This window comes from Aquarana catesbeiana, linkage group LG02 (assembly GCF_042186555.1).
Source record: "Aquarana catesbeiana isolate 2022-GZ linkage group LG02, ASM4218655v1, whole genome shotgun sequence".
NCBI classification, from domain to species: Eukaryota; Metazoa; Chordata; class Amphibia; order Anura; family Ranidae; genus Aquarana; species Aquarana catesbeiana.
Genome location: NC_133325.1, coordinates 419,529,800 through 419,552,969, shown reverse-complemented (window position 1 = coordinate 419,552,969; position 23,170 = coordinate 419,529,800). Strand labels below are relative to the sequence as shown.

General features: G+C 44.1%; 1 protein-coding gene across 1 annotated transcript in view; it reads left to right on the top strand.

Annotated features, from left to right (window-relative positions):
- MTFR1L (mitochondrial fission regulator 1 like) overlaps nt 1-23,170 on the top strand; it is a 53,137-nt gene that overhangs the window by 2,493 nt on the left and 27,474 nt on the right. Inside the window, exon 2 of the mRNA XM_073615452.1 lies at nt 5,011-5,115. Within this exon, the coding sequence (XP_073471553.1) occupies nt 5,011-5,115 (105 nt within the window). The remainder of the gene's footprint in view (nt 1-5,010; nt 5,116-23,170) is intronic.

The following is a 23,170-nucleotide window of genomic DNA, read 5'->3' as shown; positions in this document are numbered from 1 at the left end:
CTGTCAGGTTTTTATTGCCGTCTGTGTCCTCATTAGAAAGATTCACACTCTCTATTTGTCCTGGTGACTATTCTCACTGAGAGTGAAAGGAAATCCCAAATTTTGGGCTGTCACCAGAACAGGAATAGAGGGGAAATCTTCCAATGGGGACACTAGTTCTGGTGACAACCAGTGATTCCTTCTTTTTGTTGGTTTGCTGTTTTGGCTATGGGGCAGGAAGTGAAGGCAAATCTCAATAGGACACAGATGGCAAAACCTGACAAGGTTATAACGCTCCTTTATGCCCCTTTCACAAGGGCAAATGAAAATTGAGGTAGTTGCACGCTAATATGGTATGAAATGTGAAACTTAGAAAAACATATAATATTGATAACTTTTTACTGCAGCTGTCACTAATGTGCTCCCACAGAAATCAGTAAAAAACTATAGGTGTAACAGCGCTGTGAAAGTGAAATAAACAATTATGGTGATAAACACTGATATTGCAATAATATGAAAAAAGTCCAAAAACATGAAATGAATGAATCCACATTGTGCAAGAAAAAAACAAAACAAAAACAAGCTTGTGTGATTCTTCAGACAACCTCCATGAACAAAGTGCTCCCGCCAACTCATGCAATGCTTGCTCACCTCCTTTAAACGACCCTGTAAGGAGTCAAACACGCCTTGCACCCTGTGCAAATGTTTTCTCCCAGGGATCATCAGAGTATCTTGGTGGCTCAAAGGATGAAAGTAATCAAAAGCAGGTAGGTGCTCCTTCCACTGTGCTGCTTCAAATTTTAAATCCACAATGACTACCGGGAAGTTCAACAACACATGAAAAAAAACAAGAGAAAGTGCCTCCTATAGTGCAGTATCCGAGGGGTTAAAAATGAAACCACTCCACCCCAGCTAGCATTGAACACGCATTTAATGAAATTTTAAAAGCATTAAAAATGACATGACAGTCTCACTCAGTAGTAGTCCACCGCCAGGCTCCACCTCTACTAGTTTCACCACCTCCCATGTGGCTTTATCTGGAGGAATGAGCCCTGCGGCTATGGCGGGATTCATTTATAGTGTCAAATATAAAAAAATTTACCTTGTTTGAATACAGCTGCAGCGTTTAAAAGACGCCCGCACATGCTCAGTGTAAAGCCTCATGTTAGCACTGCTCATTGAAAAACTTACGTTGCGCTATTATGACACACTTCCAGGTTAAACCGGAAGTGGTCATAATGCAACTACTTCCGGTCACAAATTGAATACACACAAGGGCTTCAACAAAATGGCTAAATTTAGGGGACATAAAAATCAAAAGTAGAGGAAAAACCTTCAATGGAATATAAAACTTACCAGATAATTCTAAAAAAACATAGACAATAGCAATAAAGTATGCTTAGCATCATCAATGGCTAAAAATAATAAACATTGCATCTAGTAATATGATCATAATATATAATAGGATCACCAATTGAAAATGTCCATAATCTAGGGCTGAAACAACTAATCGCTTAATCGACAACTAATCGATTATGAAATTAATCGATTACTATTTTCATAATCGATTAATCGGACAGTAACATAATGGGGTTAAAAAAATAAAATAAAATGAGCCCTTTATAGCACAAAAAGAGCAAATAATTGTTGCTGTAAATATTACTTTCACAGTTCTACAGTTAAAAAATGAACCCCTGTGGTGATTATCTAAAGGGCTAATTTTTTTTTTTTTTAACCCCATTATATTACTAAACGTCTTAGACCTGCTTCACACCTATGTGTTTTTTGGTGCTTTTTGCAGAAACACACTACAGTTCATTTACATGGCTTCCTATGGGACACGTTCACATCTATGCTTTTTTCAGCCGCTGCGTATTTGGAAAGTGTCAGGGACTTTTTTTTTTTTTTTAACGCAAATCGGTGCTTTTTTTGGTTCAATATACTTAAATGGAGAAGCTGCTAAAAAGCACGTAATGCGTTTTTGCAGCAATTTGTGTTTTTAAATTTGCCCAACAACAAATTGTCCAAAAAAAATGCAAAAACGCAAATCGCAGCAAAATCACATGTGCAAAAATCAAAACGCACAGCAAAAAGCACTGCAGAAACGGATCAAAACCAAACTGCATAAGTGTGTACCGAGCCTTATGCTGGCCACACGGATCAATTTTCAGACGAGAATATTCAGACAAAAAATCTTTGTACATTCGCTGAATGAAAGAATGAAAAAAATTGATCTCTGAGTCTGATGATATTTACCAGATTCACCCTTTAATAGTATATCTCCTCTAATAGTATATACAGTATATCTCTTCTAATTGTATATACAGTATATCTTCTCTAATAGTATATACAGTATATCTCTTCTAATAGTATATACAGTAGAACTCCTCTAATTGTATATACAGTATATCTCTTCTAATTGTATATACAGTATATCTCCTCTGTCTTATTCTCAAAGTGGATTAGAGCTTTTGCTCCCTAACCATGAAGTTGGTAATTTATATTTACCACTGCATTGAGATATTTAGGAATACATTTCCTTTTTTTTTTTTTTAAACTTTAGATATTAAACTAAATTATACACCACAGTTTTTTTTAAGGTTATTAATCGAAACAATAATCGGCCAACTAATCGATTATGAAAATAATCGTTAGTTGCAGCCCTACCATAATCCCTATAATAAAATGTCCTTTGTCTCTAGGGAATCAATTATAATAAAAAAGCAGGATAATATGCAGGTGAAAAAAACATATATACATCTTAACAGAGAGGAAAATCTAAAAATACCGATATTAGAAATGCTGGTAATTTCTTTTAAAAAAATATGACCTTAAAAATCGTTTATAAAGCAATTAATGGCTGTAATGTTTGCATCTCATATATCCAAAAAGACTCGCGCTGACTCAAAGACTTGACCCATCATAAGGGCGCCTCCGTGTAGCGGATTCTGCTTGCTCAACAGGAGATTGAGCAGGCAGATGACTGGTCCTTGTCTGCTCCGCTGTGCAGAGCAGACACAGTCCCGCTCTCCTGTATGGGGAAATTGGATGCAAACGGTCCACCTGTCTATTTCCATTCAATCCAGTATGCCGTACAGATGGAGAATAAGGGTCCTTTCACATGGAACGGATCCGTGATGATCTGCCTCGTGAACATCCGCTTGCTCAGCGGGGATTGCTCCATGGATCCCCGCTGAGCAGGCAGACGACAGGTCCGTCGCTGCATGCTGTGCAGCAACGGACCTGTCAGAGTGCCGCTCTCCCCTATGGGGGATCGGATGATGACGGACCGTAGAGTCCGTCGTCATCCGATTCGAAAACAGATGGAAAAGTAGGTTTTTCCTCCGTTACACTTTTTCGGAGCGGGTCGGATGTCAGTGGACATGTCACCGCTGACATCCGACGCTCCATAGAGGTCTATGGAGGGTCCGTTCAGGTCCGCCTAAAAAACTGACAGGCGGACCTGAACGGATCGTTCATGTGAAAGAGGCCTAAGACAACCTTCCATCTGTTTTTTGCAGGATCGGATGGCGGCATGTGTCCGCTGACATCCGCTGCTCTATAGGGGAGAATGGAGGGTCCATTCTCCCCTATTCTTACTTTCATGCATAGAATGCATAACGGTAAAAGTTAGGCTTTATAACCATTTTAATGGTGTGAGATTGCATGAAGCAACGTTAAAGTATGCCTATGATTAAAGTTTAAATTCACATATTCGTTTTTACATTGTATTCCAGTTATTTCTAGGCCACTCCTATTTTTACATGATCTTGAAGGTTGTAAACTTACTTTGTGAAGATCCCCACACATTTACTTCCTTGAATTTTGTGATGTGTATTATTCACTAAGCCTACTGTGAAGTGGGCACTACTGTGTCGCACATTTCACAGAGCCTGCCTTCTGAACTAGGAGGAGGCATTTCAAAAGGCGGAGTCAGTATTGGAATCACTGCTTACAGGCAGTAAGGAATTATGTAGTCCTTAGAAATTGAAAGTAAACAGCAGAGGAGAAGCTGCAGGTAATGCAGGGACTCCAGGGAGTTGTGGAAAGAGATGGCCAGCAGACAGTGAGAACTTGCATAATGAAAGGAGAGCTTATAATGGATTGTCCAAACAACTATTGTTTGAGTTGCTATTACAATGCTAATGGTATAAAATAAAAGTATTTAAATTTAAAATAAAAGTACAAAGAATTTAAAGAACCGTCTAATAGCTAAAAACATTGGGTGTTATGTTGTCTCCTCACTGTCTGTTTTAATCCTGAAAAGCTCACACTATCCCGTGCAATGCACAAGCTTGGGACATGGCCCAGTTTACTTAAATAGGTTGCATTTGCTGATAGTGCTGCCTGCCAAACAGGACAAGGGGTTTCATTTTTGATGTGGCAGGTGTACAACCCCCTCCAAATGCTGTTAGGTAAAGGGACAATAAGTAAAAGCAAAATTTATTTAAAGTGTCATTGAATTCTGAAAAAAAAAAACCTCTTCCTAATAAATATATTATTGGGCAGCACGGTGGCTAAGTGGTTAGCATGTCGGCACCAGGGTTCAAATCCCAACCACGGCACTACCTGCCTGGAGTTTGCACGTTCTCCCTGTGCCTGCGTGGGTTTCCTCCGGGTACTCTGGTTTCCTTCCACTTCCCAAAGACACGCTGGTAGGTTAATTGGTTCCTGTCTAAATTGGCCCTAGTGTGTTGTATGTATGAATGTGACTTAATGGACATAGAGTCTAAACTCTTTTGAAGGAATGGACTGATGTGAATCTACATTATATATGTAAAGCGCTGCATAAATTGACAGCGCTATAGAAGTACCGGTAGTAAATAAATGTGTCTCTGCCGATTTGTTTAGGTCTAAATCTGCCTATTGTTTAGGTTTTAAAATCTTTACATATAAATAAACTATTTGTGCAACTTGGCAGGCTCATAAAGCCTCTGCACTACAAATTAGCTACAAATTATACGTGGAATTAACAAAAAATCTCAAATATTATCAGACTTATGGTGCTTACACATTTTATTTGTTTTTCAGATCATTCCGGTATGGGAAAACAAGGCATGTGGTTCCTCCCGCAGTTTAGTTAGAAAAATCGGATCACACCTGCCTCTGAAGCCGTGTCCAAGAGCATGTTTTGAGGTAATCTTTTGGAATGACCACTTAAATCTAAAAATATATGTATCAGAGACTTTAGTACAGAATGTTCTATCCTTGTTATCTGTGCAACAAAGAGCATTATGTTTCATGTGACTAATCATATAGAAAGCTTAAAGGGGTTGTAAAGTCTACAGGTTTTTTTACCTTCATGCATTCTATGCATTAAAGCAGAGTATCACTTGGTGCCACACCCAGACAGAGTTTACACTATGGTAGCTTTCGTCAAACAGGCAAAAAGTTTTTATTTTCTGATTAGAGCATTCAGAGTTTCATTCAATTTTTGTTTTTTCTTTTTTCTTTTTTGAAATTACTTTTTATTAATGTTTGCATAGTACAAAAAGGAAAACAGAAAACAACCCTGCTACGCAGGGCGGGAATCATAAAAAAATAAGTACACATCCTGCATACCCCCCCCCCCATCAAGGTTTACCACCCCGTTGACAAATCCACCCTCTCGGATGCAAATCCCCTCAAACAAAAAAGGGGGTAAATATCTGAACATCATAGCACAGACATTAATGTAAAGACTTCACAGTTTTATAGTAGTAACGCCAACAATCATCTCCATATACATCTTTCGAAGCAACAGGCAATCCCCAAAAAGCCCCAATGGTAGTGCAGGTATGAGAGAGCCCTATAGATCCATACCTCACCACCATGTAGATAACCCCTCCCAAAGGAATCTATAAAGAAATTAGGCTATTGATAGATCACTGTCCAACCAAATCTTGCATACTTTGTCAAATTTCTTTGGACACCCTCTGCTCAGATATGTTGATTTATAGAACGGAATCACTCTATTTACAAACCCCTTCCAGTATGATCAGTGCCTTGCGCGCGTAAAACACTAATAAGCTAAGCAAGGTACGCTGGGCCCTACTAAGTGCCAAGCCCTCCACCTAGCCAACTAAGCATGTTGCTACAGTCAAGGACACTGGTATAGACGTAATCTCTGTTATACAGCGCCAAAAGACGTGGCTAAAATTAGCTGGGGTGTGTGAGCAATGCCAACATTCAGCTGATGCACCCAAGTAGATTCTAGATAACTTTGCTGGGGTCTAATATATCCTGTGCAGGAATTTTTAAATTGAATCAAGTGATCTCTAGCAGATACTAGGTGAGTGAAAGGATCGCTCCACATATCATCCTACTCCTCTCCACCCAAATCTGGGACCTCCTCCACCCACTGCTCCCTACATTTGATCACTGAAGGAGGGAGAAAGGAAACAGCTCCTTATATAATTCAGATAGTGTTTTTTTCATTGAGTCATCCAATAGAATATTCTCCAGAGCTGTAGACCTAAGATCCAGCTTAGTGGAGCCAAATTGAGACACAAATGTGTGACGCAATTGGAGGTAACAAAAAAGATGGGGGTTCGGAAGTGCAAACTTCTGTTTTTAGATCTGAGAACTGTAGCAGCTCGCCTCCCCTGGTGACATCACCCGAAGTTTTAATCCCTCTTGACGCCCATAACATTGGATCTGGGATAGTAAGTAGATGAGGAAAACGGGTTTTTCTCTGCAAAGGTGAGGCCGGCAATATGGCAGTAGATGCAGGTGCCAGCAACCGCTGAACACAATCCCAAGCCTTAACAGTGGCTCGCATTGTGCCCGTCAGTGGATACAGAGCCCCTGTAAACAAGGAGACGCAGGCTCTCATAAGAACCCATCACCGCAACCTCTAAGATCGTAGCAGAATCCCTGTCATCCCCAAGAGGCCATCTCTGTGCAAAAACTCCCTGGCCAGCTAAGAAATATTTAAACATATCAGGAAGCGCCAGACCCCCTTGTCCCCAGGGCTTCTGGAATGTCATGAGGCCAATTCTAGGAGGGGAGTTCCCCCATATGAAAGAACCAAACATGCCATGGACCCGATGGAAAATAGGAGTGCAGAATCCAAATGGGTGAGTTATATAAAAAATACAAGAAGGCTGGAAGTATTTTCATCAATTTTGTTTAATTATAGGAAAAAACTGTGGCAAAAAAATCAGAAAAATATATTATAAAACAACCAATAATTACCAGTAAACTAAACAGAATTAAAAGTGATAATTGGCCAAATTAAATTGGTCTTTAACCGCTTAAGGATCGCCACACATACATATACTGTGGCAGGGAGGCCCTTGAGTGCAAAATCAGACAGGTACGTGATTCCTTTCCTCCGATGGGGCGCACGCCGCCGGAGCCCCACTCTCGCTGTGATTGGACACAGCAGAAGCCAACGATCACCTGCAATCGTTCACAGGAGAGACAGACCGCCATTCTGTGAGGGAGGAAAACGGAGATCTTGTGTTTCTACTAAGCATAAACACCGATCTCTGTTTACCTCCAATCAGCATCCCCCCCAGTTAGAACTCCCTAGGAGCACACTTAACCCTTTGATCACCCCTGATGTTAACCTCTTTCCTTCCAGTGTCATTTATACAGTAAGAATGCTTTTTTTTTTTTTTTTTAAGCACTTATCATTGTGTTGGTGTCACTTGGTGTCAGATTTGTCTGCTGCAATGTTGCAGTCCTGCTAAAAATCACTGATTGCCGCCATTACTAGTAAAGAGAGTTTAAAAAAAAAAAAAAGTCCATGAATCTATGCCAAAGTTTGTAGACGCTATAACTTTTGTGCAAACCAAAAGCCAGGGATGGATGGGGGAGTTTGCTTTGAATATTACAAAATAAATTAGTGTGTTTTGGTTTTCTAGTGCTCACAGATGAAGTGAAGTTTTGCTTTAGGAGCATAATGTGCTAGTATGCATGGCACTCTAGCATATTATGAAAGACTTGCCTTAAAATGAAGCGCTCCAGCGGTGCACTGTCACTGCTGACAGGGCTTCCATATTCAACAGGCCTTCCTTCTGGGTTTGTGGTCACCGGGCATTTGAATGGCCGAACCGTGATGATATCACTCCTGCACATGCGCACAGGAGCCATAATCGTGGCACAGCGCTTTGAAGGGACAACATACTTTAGAGCACAGTGCCCAATGCACCGGTGAACTCACCGGCTGCAGAAACAGCGAATATCTCCTAAATGGTGCACGTTTAGGAAGTATTTCTTATGCCTACAGGTAAGCTTTATTATAAGCTTACCTGTAGGCAGAAGTCACCAAGCGTTTTTACTATTGCTTTAATGCCATGTGCATACCAGTTGCAAAATAAGTCCAATTTTTTTGTATCTGGGCCACTGGCTCTATGGAATAAAGATCTATAGCTCCCAATTGCCACCATCTCTCTTTTTTTTTTTTTTTTTTTTTTTTTTTTTTTTTTTTTGTCCCTGAAGAAGATGTTAAAGGGGTTGTAAAGGTGAAAAAACTTTTGACAATACCGCCGCCCCCAGCCCCCCCGTTTTACTTACCTGACGCCTCGAATCTTCGCTGCTCGTTCTCGTCATCTTCATTGCAGCTCAGCCTGGTCGCTGATTGGCTGCAGTGGATGGATTGAAAGCAGCGCAGCCATTGGCTCGCGCTGCTGTCAATCACATCCGATGACGCGGCGCGCTGGGGGGCGGGGCCGAGTGATACAGCGAGCGGCTATATCACGGGAGCGCGCCCGAAAGCACTCACCACCATGCGAGGGAGCTCGCATTAAGGTGGTGAATGCATGCGGGGAGGAGCTGAAACAGCCGCCGAGGGACCCCAGAAGACCAGGTTCGGGGCCACTCTGTGCAGAACGAGCTGCACAGTGAAGGTAAGTATAACATGTTTGTTATTTAAAAAAAAAAAAAAAAAATTAACTTTACAACCCCTTTTAAGAAGCTATTTACAGAATTAACACAGCCAATCAAAGGGTCGTCAAAGTTTTATTATGCTTTAGCAGAAACTTCTTTCATGCCAGTTATTCTAACTATATTTACAGTATATTTCCATTTGGTATGGTTTTACAATCTGACAACCAACTCAGTATTGAACAGAATTAAATTACAATTTGATATGCTGTAAACAGGATATGGATCCTATAAAAATCCTTTACTTCTCTTTTAATGGGTGAGGGCTTATATCCAGAACAAGCAAGTGCATATTGTGTGTCCTGACATATGGTGCACACAACATATTTCCAGACCAATTCCTAAACAGGTAGTTAAAGAGAAACTTCTCTCCCCCAACCTCCTGCTGCAATTTTTATATCTTAATCGTATAGTACAAGACGCTAAATATGCATAGGTCCTGGGTTGTAGGAGGCTATCTTCAGGAGACCGAACACTGGCAAAAGCTTTGCTAGACATGGCATGCTGCTATAGCAGATGTTCCTTCAGTTAAGGTTACTGCGGACAGAAAATTTAGGATACTCCCTAAAGGCTTTTACTCTTGCAGGTTCAGCCCTGCAGCCGGCTATTGCTGCAATTTCTGTTTGTCAAACTGCAGCTAATTTGTCTAGGGCAATGAACAATCAACATTTATTTTATTATTTATTTCAGGTACTTGTATAGCGCCGTCAATTTACGCAGCGCTTTACATATACATTGTACATTCACATCAGTCCCTACCCTCAAGTCCTTCTTCCACTGTGAAAGACTCCAAATGCCCCTCCACCAACCGCCCCCCCCCCCCCCGCCCCCCCCTCCTTCCCCAATGGGTTATTTGTCCTATGGACTTAAAATTTCAGAACAAGTTATTATGGAATCCTCAGGGTTCCCAATTGACTTTGAGACAAGGTGTAATATCTGGCATCCGTAAACATTCAAGATGCCTATATATGCATTCTCATTTACCCACCTTATTCACACTTTCTGCACTTCATAGTAGGGGATAAACACTTTCATATTGCTGAATTGCCATTTAGCCTGTCCTCTGTCCCAGGGTATTCACAAAGGTATTTGCGCCCCTCTCCTCACCCTCTTAAGAACTCCTGGCATTCAAGTCACAGGGTACCTAGATAACCGTTTTGTGATGGTTAGGTGATAGAAGGCTCAGGCCTTCCTCTTTCAAGTGTCTTTCAAAAAACTTTGAAAAGTCTGCTCCCTATTCTTCCCTTTGTCTGGAATACGTAGGTCTTTGTTCAAGACACTGTCCAGGAAAAAAATTTCCTTCCATGCTAACAAACTTTCCTGTCTAAGATCCCATGCTCGGATCTTTAGATCAAAGAGACAACCCCCAATGACATTTTCTATGAGCGTCCTGTATCTAATGGAAGCCTCACTTGAGGCTGTTCTTTTTTACTTAATTCCACTCATTCCATTCAAGACTTTTCAAAACCGGGTGCCCCTGAACACACTCAATCCTTCTCTTGATCTTCCTGTGCTTCTCTCCAGTCAAGCAAGAAACTCCATAGCCAGTCAAGCAAGAAACTCCATAGCTGAGTGGATCTCCCACCCAGCTTTGGAAATGGGGAAAGTCGTTTCTTCTACACTTATGGAAAGTGACAGCAGATGCTAGCCTCACCGTAACCATGTCACATATGTAAAGTGAGGTTAGTATATAAATTTAGTGAGTGTTTCAAAGTTGCAAAAATATATATTTAATGCCCCCACACTGAGATGTCTTTCAATTCCTACCATCCCCCCCCCAACTGATCCAGTTAGCGAACCTAAAAACAACTAAAAAAAAAATAGTTAAATCCTCTTTTTAAACTTGCCTGAAGCAGCATAAGTGATACCGCAGGCGCAAGTCCAGGGGCGGACTGACCATTCGGTCACTCGGTCGCCGACCGAGGGCCCGACGTCAGGAGGGGCCCCATGAGCGGCTCAGTCAGCAGCGGAAAAAAGCCGCCCGCCGCACCGCACGAAAACCCCGTCCTCCCGGATTATTTCAGCTCCCAGCACCGCGGCCAGCCCGCTGCCCGAGCAGACCTCGGCTTAGGCTCAGAGAGGCTCTGTCAGCAGGGAGGGGCGGGGCAGAGAGCTCCACTGACGCTCTGACCCTGCCCTGCCCCGCCCCTCCTTATGTAGTCTCAGTCTGTTCCTAATTAGAGCGTCTCTCCTTCACTTCTGAGAGCTCCGCTCTGGACGACAAAGATCACCGCCCCTACCGACGAAAGCCCCGCCCCCTACCGACTGAAGCCCCGCCCCCTACCGACTGAAGCCCCGCCCCCTACAGACGAAAGCCCCGCCCCCTACAGACGAAAGCTCCGCCCCTGGACCTCTGAGAGCGGGAGGTGAGCCCGACTGGTCAGGTAGGTCCTTCTGCCTACATTATATACACGGCCTGTAGACCCCTTTTTTCCCTAAACCATCCCTGGAAATGTTGTTTACCCCCCCTGTATAGCTGTGCATTGCTGAAAGTTTAAATTTTAAAACTGGCTACCTGGTCATTTCCTGTAGTCGCATCCCCAGTCTCTGGTTATCTCCTGTAGTCGCATCCCCAGTCTCTGGTTATCTCCTGTAGTCGCATCCCCAGTCTCTGGTTATCTCCTGTAGTCGCATTCGCAGTCTGGTCATTTCCCGTAGTCGCATTCGCAGTCTCTGGTTATTTCCTGTAGTCGCATTCGCAGTCTGGTTATTTCCTGTAGTCGCATTCGCAGTCTCTGGTTATTTCCTGTAGTCGCATGCCCAGTCTCTGGTTATCTCCTGTAGTCGCATTCGCAGTCTGGTCATTTCCTGTAGTCGCATTCGCAGTCTCTGGTTATTTCCTGTAGTCGCATTCGCAGTCTCTGGTTATTTCCTGTAGTCGCATCCCCAGTCTCTGGTTATTTCCTGTAGTCGCATTCGCAGTCTGGTTATTTCCTGTAGTCGCATTCGCAGTCTCTGGTTGTCTCCTGTAGTCGCATCCCCAGTCTCTGGTTGTCTCCTGTAGTCGCATCCCCAGTCTCTGGTTATCTCCTGTAGTCGCATCCCCAGTCTCTGGTTATCTCCTGTAGTCGCATCCCCAGTCTCTGGTTATCTCCTGTAGTCGCATCCCCAGTCTCTGGTTATCTCCTGTAGTCGCATCCCCAGTCTCTGGTTATCTCCTGTAGTCGCATTCGCAGTCTGGTCATTTCCCGTAGTCGCATTCGCAGTCTCTGGTTATTTCCTGTAGTCGCATCCCCAGTCTGGTCATTTCCTGTAGTCGCATCCCCAGTCTGGTCATTACCTGTAGTCGCATCCCCAGTCTCTGGTTATCTCCTGTAGTCGCATTCGCAGTCTGGTCATTTCCTGTAGTCGCATTCGCAGTCTCTGGTTATCTCCTGTAGTCACATTCGCAGTCTGGTCATTTCCTGTAGTCGCATTCGCTGTCTGGTCATTTCCTGTAGTCGCATTCGCTGTCTGGTCATTTCCTGTAGTTGCATTCGCTGTCTGGTCATTTCCTGTAGTTGCATTCGCTGTCTGGTCATTTCCTGTAGTCGCATTCGCAGTCTGGTCATTTCCTGTAGTCGCATTCGCAGTCTGGTCATTTCCTGTAGTCGCATTTGCAGTCTCTGGTTATCTCCTGTAGTTGCATCCCCAGTCTGGTCATTTCCTGTAGTCGCATCCCCAGTCTCTGGTTATTTCCTGTAGTCGCATTCACAGTCTCTGGTCATCTCCTGTAGTCGCATTCGCAGTCTCTGGTCATCTCCTGTAGTCGCATTCGCAGTCTGGTTATTTCCTGTAGTCGCATTCGCAGTCTCTGGTTATCTCCTGTAGTCGCATCCCAAGTCTCTGGTTATTTCCTGTAGTCGCATTCGCAGTCTCTGGTTATTTCCTGAAGTCGCATGCCCAGTCTCTGGTTATCTCCTGTAGTCGCATTCGCAGTCTGGTCATTTCCTGTAGTCGCATTCGCAGTCTCTGGTTATTTCCTGTAGTCGCATCCCCAGTCTCTGGTTATTTCCTGTAGTCGCATTCGCAGTCTGGTTATTTCCTGTAGTCGCATTCGCAGTCTCTGGTTGTCTCCTGTAGTCGCATCCCCAGTCTCTGGTTATCTCCTGTAGTCGCATCCCCAGTCTCTGGTTATCTCCTGTAGTCGCATCCCCAGTCTCTGGTTATCTCCTGTAGTCGCATTCGCAGTCTGGTCATTTCCCGTAGTCGCATTCGCAGTCTCTGGTTATTTCCTGTAGTCGCATCCCCAGTCTGGTCATTTCCTGTAGTCGCATCCCCAGTCTGGTCATTTCCTGTAGTCGCATCCCCAGTCTGGTCATTTCCTGTAGTCGCATCCCCAGTCTGGTCATTTCCTGTAGTCGCATCCCCAGTCTGGTCATTTCCTGTAGTCGCATCCCCAGTCTCTGGTTATCTCCCGTAGTCGCATTCGCAGTCTGGTCATTTCCCGTAGTCGCATTCGCAGTCTCTGGTTATTTCCTGTAGTCGCATCCCCAGTCTGGTCATTTCCTGTAGTCGCATCCCCAGTCTGGTCATTACCTGTAGTCGCATCCCCAGTCTCTGGTTATCTCCTGTAGTCGCATTCGCAGTCTGATCATTTCCTGTAGTCGCATTCACAGTCTCTGGTTATCTCCTGTAGTCACATTCGCAGTCTGGTCATTTCCTGTAGCCGCATTCGCAGTCTGGTCATTTCCTGTAGTCGCATTTGCAGTCTCTGGTTATTTCCTGTAGTCGCATCCCCAGTCTCTGGTTATTTCCTGTAGTCGCATTCGCAGTCTGGTTATTTCCTGTAGTCGCATTCGCAGTCTCTGGTTGTCTCCTGTAGTCGCATCCCCAGTCTCTGGTTATTTCCTGTAGTCGCATTCGCAGTCTTTGGTCATCTCCTGTAGTTAACAAGTATATATATAGTGTAGCGCTATGTGTATGAGTAAATAGGAATGAAATGTTAGAATCGAGCCATCTTGCAATGGCCAGAAAACAAACAAAAAATTTGTTTAGAAAAAGTGACTTAATGAAAAAATTAATAGCACTAATACAAAATCATATAAAGCATAATAGAAATGCACCAGTGAAAAAGTGAAAACAGGATCAAAATATAAATCAACCATAAATAAAGTCCATATGGATAAGATGTGTCCTTGATGAAAATCAAAAACCACCACCAACAGTCTCTGAGGATTAGCTGATGAGGACAACAACAGGGTGTCACTGGTGGGTGAGATGGAGAAACACCAAATCCAATGTGACGTCTATGTGTGTGTCAAAACCACCACCATAACATCTGAGGAGGCTTACCAGACGCAAAGGACTTGAAAAGACATACGTCTAACAAGTCACAAAAAGCTTGTTTAACCACGAGGCTAGCAGGATGAAAACATCGGGTATCCAAAACTTCAATTAGAGGGGAGGAAGGGTCTGTCGACAGCTTCAACCATCCAGACGTATCAGCAGACCAACCGGATGTGTGATTGGAACCATGAGAGAAAGAAGACTCACATGGCGTGATATCGTTTTAAAAGGCATGCATTTATTAAAACAGTAAAAAAGAAACACTCACATGGTATACGATCGTAAACAGCTTAAATAGTATCAAACGCGGTGATCATAGGAGGTCCACCCAACATGTTTCGGCTGATCAGCCTTCATCTGGGGTGTGGACCCCCCTATTTCACCGCTATTTAAAGTAGAAATGACCCCCACTGGGAGTGTCACAACCCCGGAAGTGACCAAATGATGTCACTTCCGGTTCTCAAATATGTATATATAAACTTTATGTAATGTGTTTTTTAAAACAATAATCGCGGTATATATATCACTAATCTACACCATCGGGGTCACAAGTGAGTATAAACTTAAAACTTAAAAGAATGCTGATATTGTAGCCGGACGATCCGGAAGTATTTAGAGTGGAGATCCAAGCCTCCTTCTCAGCATGGCCAGATTCCATAGGACGGAGCGTCATCTCGCTCCGCCCCCTCTAATCGACCGGGTATTGAGGACGTGCGCAGTAGCGGAAATCATAAAGAGGAAGTCCGCCACCGCACCAAGCCTCGTTTTGAACAGTGAATCCTACGGGTTGGGGCACTATACTCCGCCCCCTGGTGTCACCTTGATAGCTCTTGTCGAGAGTGTGGCCGCACCCAGAGTCCGCCCACATCTCTGCTCAAATAAAACAAAGCCAAGCCTCTCATTCACAACGTCGTATGACGGAGCGAGATGACGCTCCGTCCTATGGAATCTGGCCATGCTGAGAAGGAGGCTTGGATCTCCACTCTAAATACTTCCGGATCGTCCGGCTACAATATCAGCATTCTTTTAAGTTTTAAGTTTATACTCACTTGTGACCCCGATGGTGTAGATTAGTGATATATATACCGCGATTATTGTTTTAAAAAACACATTACATAAAGTTTATATATACATATTTGAGAACTGGAAGTGACATCATTTGGTCACTTCCGGGGTTGTGACACTCCCAGTGGGGGTCATTTCTACTTTAAATAGCGGTGAAATAGGGGGGTCCACACCCCAGATGAAGGCTGATCAGCCGAAACATGTTGGGTGGACCTCCTATGATCACCGCGTTTGATACTATTTAAGCTGTTTACGATCGTATACCATGTGAGTGTTTCTTTTTTACTGTTTTAATAAATGCATGCCTTTTAAAACGATATCACGCCATGTGAGTCTTCTTTCTCTCATGGTTCCAATCACACATCCGGTTGGTCTGCTGATACGTCTGGATGGTTGAAGCTGTCGACAGACCCTTCCTCCCCTCTAATTGAAGTTTTGGATACCCGATGTTTTCATCCTGCTAGCCTCGTGGTTAAACAAGCTTTTTGTGACTTGTTAGACGTATGTCTTTTCAAGTCCTTTGCGTCTGGTAAGCCTCCTCAGATGTTATGGTGGTGGTTTTGACACACACATAGACGTCACATTGGATTTGGTGTTTCTCCATCTCACCCACCAGTGACACCCTGTTGTTGTCCTCATCAGCTAATCCTCAGAGACTGTTGGTGGTGGTTTTTGATTTTCATCAAGGACACATCTTATCCATATGGACTTTATTTATGGTTGATTTATATTTTGATCCTGTTTTCACTTTTTCACTGGTGCATTTCTATTATGCTTTATATGATTTTGTATTAGTGCTATTAATTTTTTCATTAAGTCACTTTTTCTAAACAAATTTTTTGTTTGTTTTCTGGCCATTGCAAGATGGCTCGATTCTAACATTTCATTCCTATTTACTCATACACATAGCGCTACACTATATATATATACTTGTTGATTTTTTACTTCTTTGTCTTAGAGGTGTGTTAGCTGCTTATTGTGTAAATATTATTTTTCAACATCTTTGTAGCAGCGCTGTACTCATCCCCTATCTGTTTCATCTCCTGTAGTTGCATCCGTAGTCTCTTTTTATCTGTAGTAGTCATTTATGATATCTATGGCTATGCATATTTCTTGAATCCATATTGAGCACTATATTTGATTGGCTGTTTGCTTCTGCTTAGGCCTGGCAAACACGCACAATCGCACATGATGATGACTTCATCATCATGTGCGTGATTGTGATTGTGCGTGTGTGCCAAGCAGAAGCAGCCAATCAAATATAGTGCTCAATATGGATTAAATAAATAGTGGGAAGAATGCCCCTTACATTGGTGGTCAGTGGGAAGAATGTTCTTTACATTGGTGGTCAGTGGGAAGAATGTTCCTTACATTGGTGATCAGTGGGAAGAATGTCCCTTACATTGGTGATCAGTGGGAAGAATGTTCCTTACATTGGTGATCAGTGGGAAGAATGTTCCTTACATTGGTGATCAGTGGGAAGAATGTTCCTTACATTGGTGATCAGTGGGAAGAATGTTCCTTACATTGGTGATCAGTGGGAAGAATGTTCCTTACATTGGTGATCAGTGGGAAGAATGTTCCTTACATTGGTGATCAGTGGGAAGAATACCCCTTACATTGGTGATCAGTGGGAAGAATACCCCTTACATTGGTGATCAGTGGGAAGAATACCCCTTACATTGGTGATCAGTGGGAAGAATACCCCTTACATTGGTGATCAGTGGGAAGAATACCCCTTACATTGGTGGTCAGTGGGAAGAATGTTCCTTACATTGGTGGTCAGTGGGAAGAATGTTCCTTACATTGGTGATCAGTGTGAAGAATGTTCCTTACATTGGTGGTCAGTGAGAAGAATGCTCCTTACATTGGTGATCAGTGAGAAGAATGTTCTTTACATTGGTGGTCAGTGAGAAGAATGTTCCTTACATTGGTGATCAGTGGGAAGAATGTTCCTTACATTGGTGGTCAGTGAGAAGAATGTTCCTTATATTGGTGGTCAGTGAGAAGAATGTTCCTTACAATGGTGGTCAGTGAGAAGAATGTTCCTTACATTGGTGATCAGTGGGAAGAATGTTCCTTACACTGGTGGTCAGTGAGAAGAATGCTCCTTACATTGGTGATCAGTGAGAAGAATGTTCTTTACATTGGTGGTCAGTGAGAAGAATGTTCCTTACATTGGTGATCAGTGGGAAGAATGTTCCTTACATTGGTGGTCAGTGAGAAGAATGTTCCTTATATTGGTGGTCAGTGAGAAGAATGTTCCTTACAATGGTGGTCAGTGAGAAGAATGTTCCTTACATTGGTGATCAGTGGGAAGAATGTTCCTTACATTGGTGATCAGTGGGAAGAATGTTCCTTACATTGGTGATCAGTGGGAAGAATGTTCCTTACATTGGTGATCAGTGGGAAGAATGCTCCTTACATTGGTGATCAGTGAAAATTATATAAAGTTAAGAAAAATAATTTTAAAAAAAATGTAAAGCACCCCCATGATCCCCGCACATGCTCTATATGAAAAGCTTTATGTAGGATGAGCACATGTATGTAAACATGTGTCTGTAGACGCAAATGCTGGACACAGGAGCCCACCTGCAAGGTAACCCCCCCCCCCCCGGGAGAGCGCTTCTCCTAGGGAGTTATCTGATGTGGGGAGGAGCCGCGAGAGCCACCCCCAGATGTCGAGGTTCGGGGCCACTCTGCGAAACGAGCTGCACAGTGAAGGTAAGTATGATATGTTTGTTATTTAAAAAAAAAAAAAAACGAGCCTTTACAATCACTTTAATTTTGGAAAGGTACCGTTGTTGCACTTTCTTTAATGTAATTCTGTGACAAACGCATGTAGTGTGGGCAGTGCAAAATGTAGGTGGCGATTTGTGTGGGTGTGGCTTGAGTGTGGGTGGGAACACATGAGCCGGGACAGGGGGCCCCAGGATCTCCTATTGCCCGGGGGCCCCATGAGTTGTCAGTCCGCCCCTGCGCAAGTCTTCTCCTCTTTTATGTTTACTTCCTGTAGCTGTCCTAATTCGGGTACCCATATCAGAGTCTGAAATGTGGACACATCTGATTGGATGACTGCTGGCAGGGTCCTTTTTAGGGGAGAGAGAGGAGGGCAACGTCGGCAATTCATTTTTTGCCTGGTAAACAGCCCCATGGATTACTCTGGACCTTGCATTCTGGTTTTCCTATAGTCAGGTCTTGCCAGCGTTAAGTTCTCCTAAAGGACAGGTTTCATTCAGCCTTATTCATTGTATTCCATAAACCATTGAATTTGCTTTCCCTTGTTGTTCAACGTGGCTCATGGATCAATTCCCCATTATATCACCCTTCTTGAGATCTCAGCTTGGTTCTCTCTGCTCTGCAGAAACCACACTTTGGACCCATTAGGGAACTCCCCTTGGGTTATACCTCCTGCAAAGTGGTCTTCTTGGTGGCCATATCTGTCAGGTGTGTCTGAATTAGTGGCTTTTTGTAAAGAGCCTTTTCTGAGTTTTCACAAGGATAAAGTGATCTTGCATCCAAGACTTTCTACCTAAGGTGATACCAGCCTTCCAATGAAAACATTGTCCTTCCTCCTATGTGCCCTGCTCCAAAGCACCCCAAAGAAATGGCCATGGTCAGAGCTGTCAAGGTCTATCATGACAGCCATAGCATCTATCTGAAAAACCTGACTTTGTATTGGCAACGGGGTCTCCATAAAGGAAACCCTGCTTCTAAGTCCACTGTTTCTAGGTGGCTAATACTGTTTCTTGCGACTTGCAGGAGCCTGATTGGTTAAAGTTTCTTGGGCTTTCCGACATCAAGCATCTGTTGTCCAGCTTTGTAAGGCAGACACCTGGTCTTCGGATCAAACTTTATCCAAGTTTAACCAGGTGCATGTCTAGCCCTCTGCAGATGCAGTCTTTGGCTGCAAAGTACTTCAGCTGCACTCTGAGTTGAGTCTTTGGACCTTGTTTGTTTTGTTGGGCTCGTCTGCACTGTTATGTCTGCCTTGTTGCCCGCCTCTCTGTTTTTATAGGGGAAATTCCAGAGTCTATGAATATCCAGCCTCTGTCCTGCACTGTACGATTAAGAGAATAGGGATTTTGACTTGCCTGGTAATATCATACATGGAGTACAGGACACAACACCGGCTACCCTCCCCTCTGCTCCTGTGTTACTCTGCATTGCAACCTGAGGACACATGGGATGGGGTTGAGTTATAGGAGTATGCTCAGGGCATGCCCAGCAAAGCTTTTGCTAGTGTCAGTCACCTGACGGTATACAGAAAGAAGTTGTGATATAGAGGACTAGGGGCTGGGCCAACATCCCTGTGTACAATATAGAGAGAGCAATATTAGTGGTGATATAGCACCAAAAACTAGTATAAATGATAAATATAGAAAAATAGAATTTTTTTTTTGAATCTTCTTTAATTATTAAAGCTTTCAAACAGTACAACAGATCACCAAAACAATTTACATTATCTGCAGATTATACACGTTATTTCTTTACAATACCTCTCTCTAGTTACAGATAATCTCCAGAATACCAATTTAACATCCCTAACAGAACAAACAAACAACCAAACAAACTAACCAGCCATCAAACAAACGACACACAAGGGAAAAAAAAAACCCCTGCAGCCCCCCCCCCTTCCGAAATAATCTCTGAAACGCGTTGGGTATGGAGTCTACACTCCATGCGGCGTCTTCTGACCTCCTACAGCATCTAACAAGTGTATCGTATTGATCTGTAACTGTGTCAGCCAAGTCTTTTTTCATGAATTTCTTCATTGTTTGTTGTCATTTTATGAGCTAAAATTGTTTACTGTATACACTACAATTTCTATTTTTCTATATTTATCATTTATACTAGTTTTCGGTGCTATATCACCACTAGGGCCTTTAAAATCCCACAAGGGGGAACCTTGTCACCTGAAGGTGGCAGCCTATAACCCAGGGTCTATGAAGATTCAGCCTGTGTACTGTACTTCAAACCAAATTAATTGTTGTTTTTACTGCAGTATGGGGATGGTGGAAGGAGGGGGTTGGAGAGAGAGAGAGTGCAGGGAGGAAAAGGGACTCTAGGGAGTTGAGATCTGCTTTAACCCTTTCACTGCCAGAAGTGCCTGCAGGTGGCCAAGGTGGTAGGTGACTGTCCCCCTCCATGCCGCCACATCCCTGTCCCAAGCCTCTCCATCCCCCCCACTGCCCCCCCCCCCACTCTCCTTTGCTATCCCCTTCACACCCAGCACTGAGTACCCCCCCGCACCCAATCTGACACCCCCCCCCCACAAATTCGATCCCCCGCAGCTACCATCATAATCTGACTTTAGGTTCTGCATGGGGCTTGGAAGGGAGCCAGATGGGGGGGCAACCCCCCTCCCCCAGGTCTGCCTGCACATAGCCTCTCAACGGTGATGCCCCCCGCACTCACCCCTCCACGGTGATGGTTTACCCCCGCTCTCACCCCTCCACTGCTTCTTCGGGAGAAGCCGATAGCGAATATTTGCTGTTGTCACAAGTAGGTGGGTTTGGGGTGCAATGCTCTGTGCCCCAAGTCCAACCTTTTTCAAGCCAATTAGAGCCTTAGGTTCTAATCATGTGGCTTAAATAAAAAAAAGAAAATCATACAAACATATGAGTCCGGCGCCCCTAATGGACCGGTTGCTCCTGGTAAGACCCCTTTTACATGGACTCTGTCAAGCAGATCTGCCTGCTCAGCGGGGGATCTGTCTGCTGATCCCCGCTGAGAAGGTGGATGACAGGTCTGTGTACACTCCACTGATGCAGAAAGGACACTTGCACAGCCCGCTGTTCTCTATGGGGCAGTCGGATGGAAATGGACCGTCTGTCCAGTTCCATGGGATACCATCTGATCCGATCAACTGGATGGATGAGGAATGGGATCCCCAACCAGGGCCATCTTAACAGCATCATGGGCCCCTGGGCAAAGTAATGCACTGGGGCCCCTACAAGCCTGTCCAATTTCCGCACCTACTCTCAAGAATTAAAGTATAATTCCTCACTGTGCCCAAAATTGCAGCCTCGCTGTGCCCAACATTGCAGCCTCACTGTGGGAGAGGAAGGAAGAGGAGAGCCGGAGATCACAGAGCGGATAGCCGTTGTTACAGCTTACATGAACTTTCCTCCGCTATGCTTGCCATCACAGGCCCACCTCCTGACCCCGCGCCTGTGATAGACAGGATACATCCCAGCATTGGACCAGCAGTCTGTCTATCACAGGCGCGGGGTCAGGTGGAGGCGGGGCTGTGTGTGACAGCGAGGAGCGGAGGCAATTCCAATAGCTTCGCTCTAGATCGTGTCAGTAACTATTAAAGTGAAGAGTGGAGTAATGGGCGGTGTTTATAATGTAGGACGGAGTAATGGGCAGTGTTTATAATGTAGGGCGGAGTAATAGGCGGTGTTTATAATGTAGAACGGAGTAATGGGCAGTGTTTATAATGTAGAACGGAGTAATGGGCAGTGTTTTTATAATGTAGAACGGAGTAATGGGCAGTGTTTTTATAATGTAGAACGGAGTAATGGGCAGTGTTTTTATAATGTAGAACGGAGTAATGGGCAGTGTTTTTATAATGTAGAACGGAGTAATGGGCAGTGTTTTTATAATGTAGAACGGAGTAATGGGCAGTGTTTTTATAATGTAGAACGGAGTAATGGGCAGTGTTTTTATAATGTAGGGCGGAGTAATGGGCAGTGTTTTTATAATGTAGGGCGGAGTAATGGGCAGTGTTTTTATAATGTAGGGCGGAGTAATGGGCAGTGTTTTTATAATGTAGGGCGGAGTAATGGGCAGTGTTTTTATAATGTAGGGCGGAGTAATGGGCGGTGTTTTTATAATGTAGGGCGGAGTAATGGGTGGTGTTTTTATAATGTAGGGCGGAGTAATGGGCGGTGTTTATAATGTAGGGCGGAGTAATGGGCGGTGTTTATAATGTAGGGTGGAGTAATGGGCGGTGTTTATAATGTAGGGTAGAGTCATGGGGGGCGTTTATAATGTAAGGCGGAGTAATGGGCGGTGTTTTCGGCCTCTCAGGTCTGCATCCTCAGACTTGGGCTTCCCGAAGATTTACCTGCGTGTGATACGTTGCATGTATACAAATACTCGCCCTGTCTGCTCCTGATTCGCTCTCCCCGTTTTGAGTCTCGCCCCCACACTGCTTTGATTGGCTCCGACGCTCCAGTCTGGATTCCGGCTGGTGGCCGTTGTCAGTGCTGAGTTCTCCGGGGACAGTAGGACACAGGTGAGAGCTGGGACCACACCGAGGTTCCGACCGGCCCTGATGGGGCCCCGTGTGCATCTGGTGCCCCTGGTCTGTGCCCTCTCGGAGCCTCTGGGTGCAGACGTTTAAAACAAGCTTTAATGAACATTAAAGAATGTGACAGGCATTATGGTATAAAGACTGTAATGTCAGGGTGGCAATCCTGGATCCTGAGCCTTCTCTTCCTCTGTCAGAATGATTTTGTCGATGAGATGTCCTCCGCTGGATGGATAAGCCAGCTCCAGAAGACAAACTCAGGACGAGAGATGAGGCGCATAGGATGGCGTCACCAGAAGTGGACACGTTTCTTGAGCATGCGCGCTGCGATGTACTGGCAAGCCGCGCTCCTTTTTCAACAGACATGTCTGTTGAAAAAGGAGCGCGGCTTGCCAGTACATCGCAGCACGCATGCTCAAGAAACGCGTCCACTTCTGGTGACTTCATCCCCTGCGCCTCACGTCTCGTCCTAAGTGTGTCTTCCGGAGCCGGCTTATCAATTCAGCGGCGGACGTCTCATTGACAAGACGGTTCTGACGGAGGAAAAGAAGGCTCAGAATCCAGGATCGCCAGGAAACAGGATCCAGGATCACCACCCTGACATTACAGTCTTTATACCATAATGCCTGTCACATTCTGCTAAAATGTGAGTTGACTACTATATATTCATTAAAGCTTGTTTTAAACGTCTGCACCCAGAGGCGCCTCTCTCCTTGTTTTCCTGCA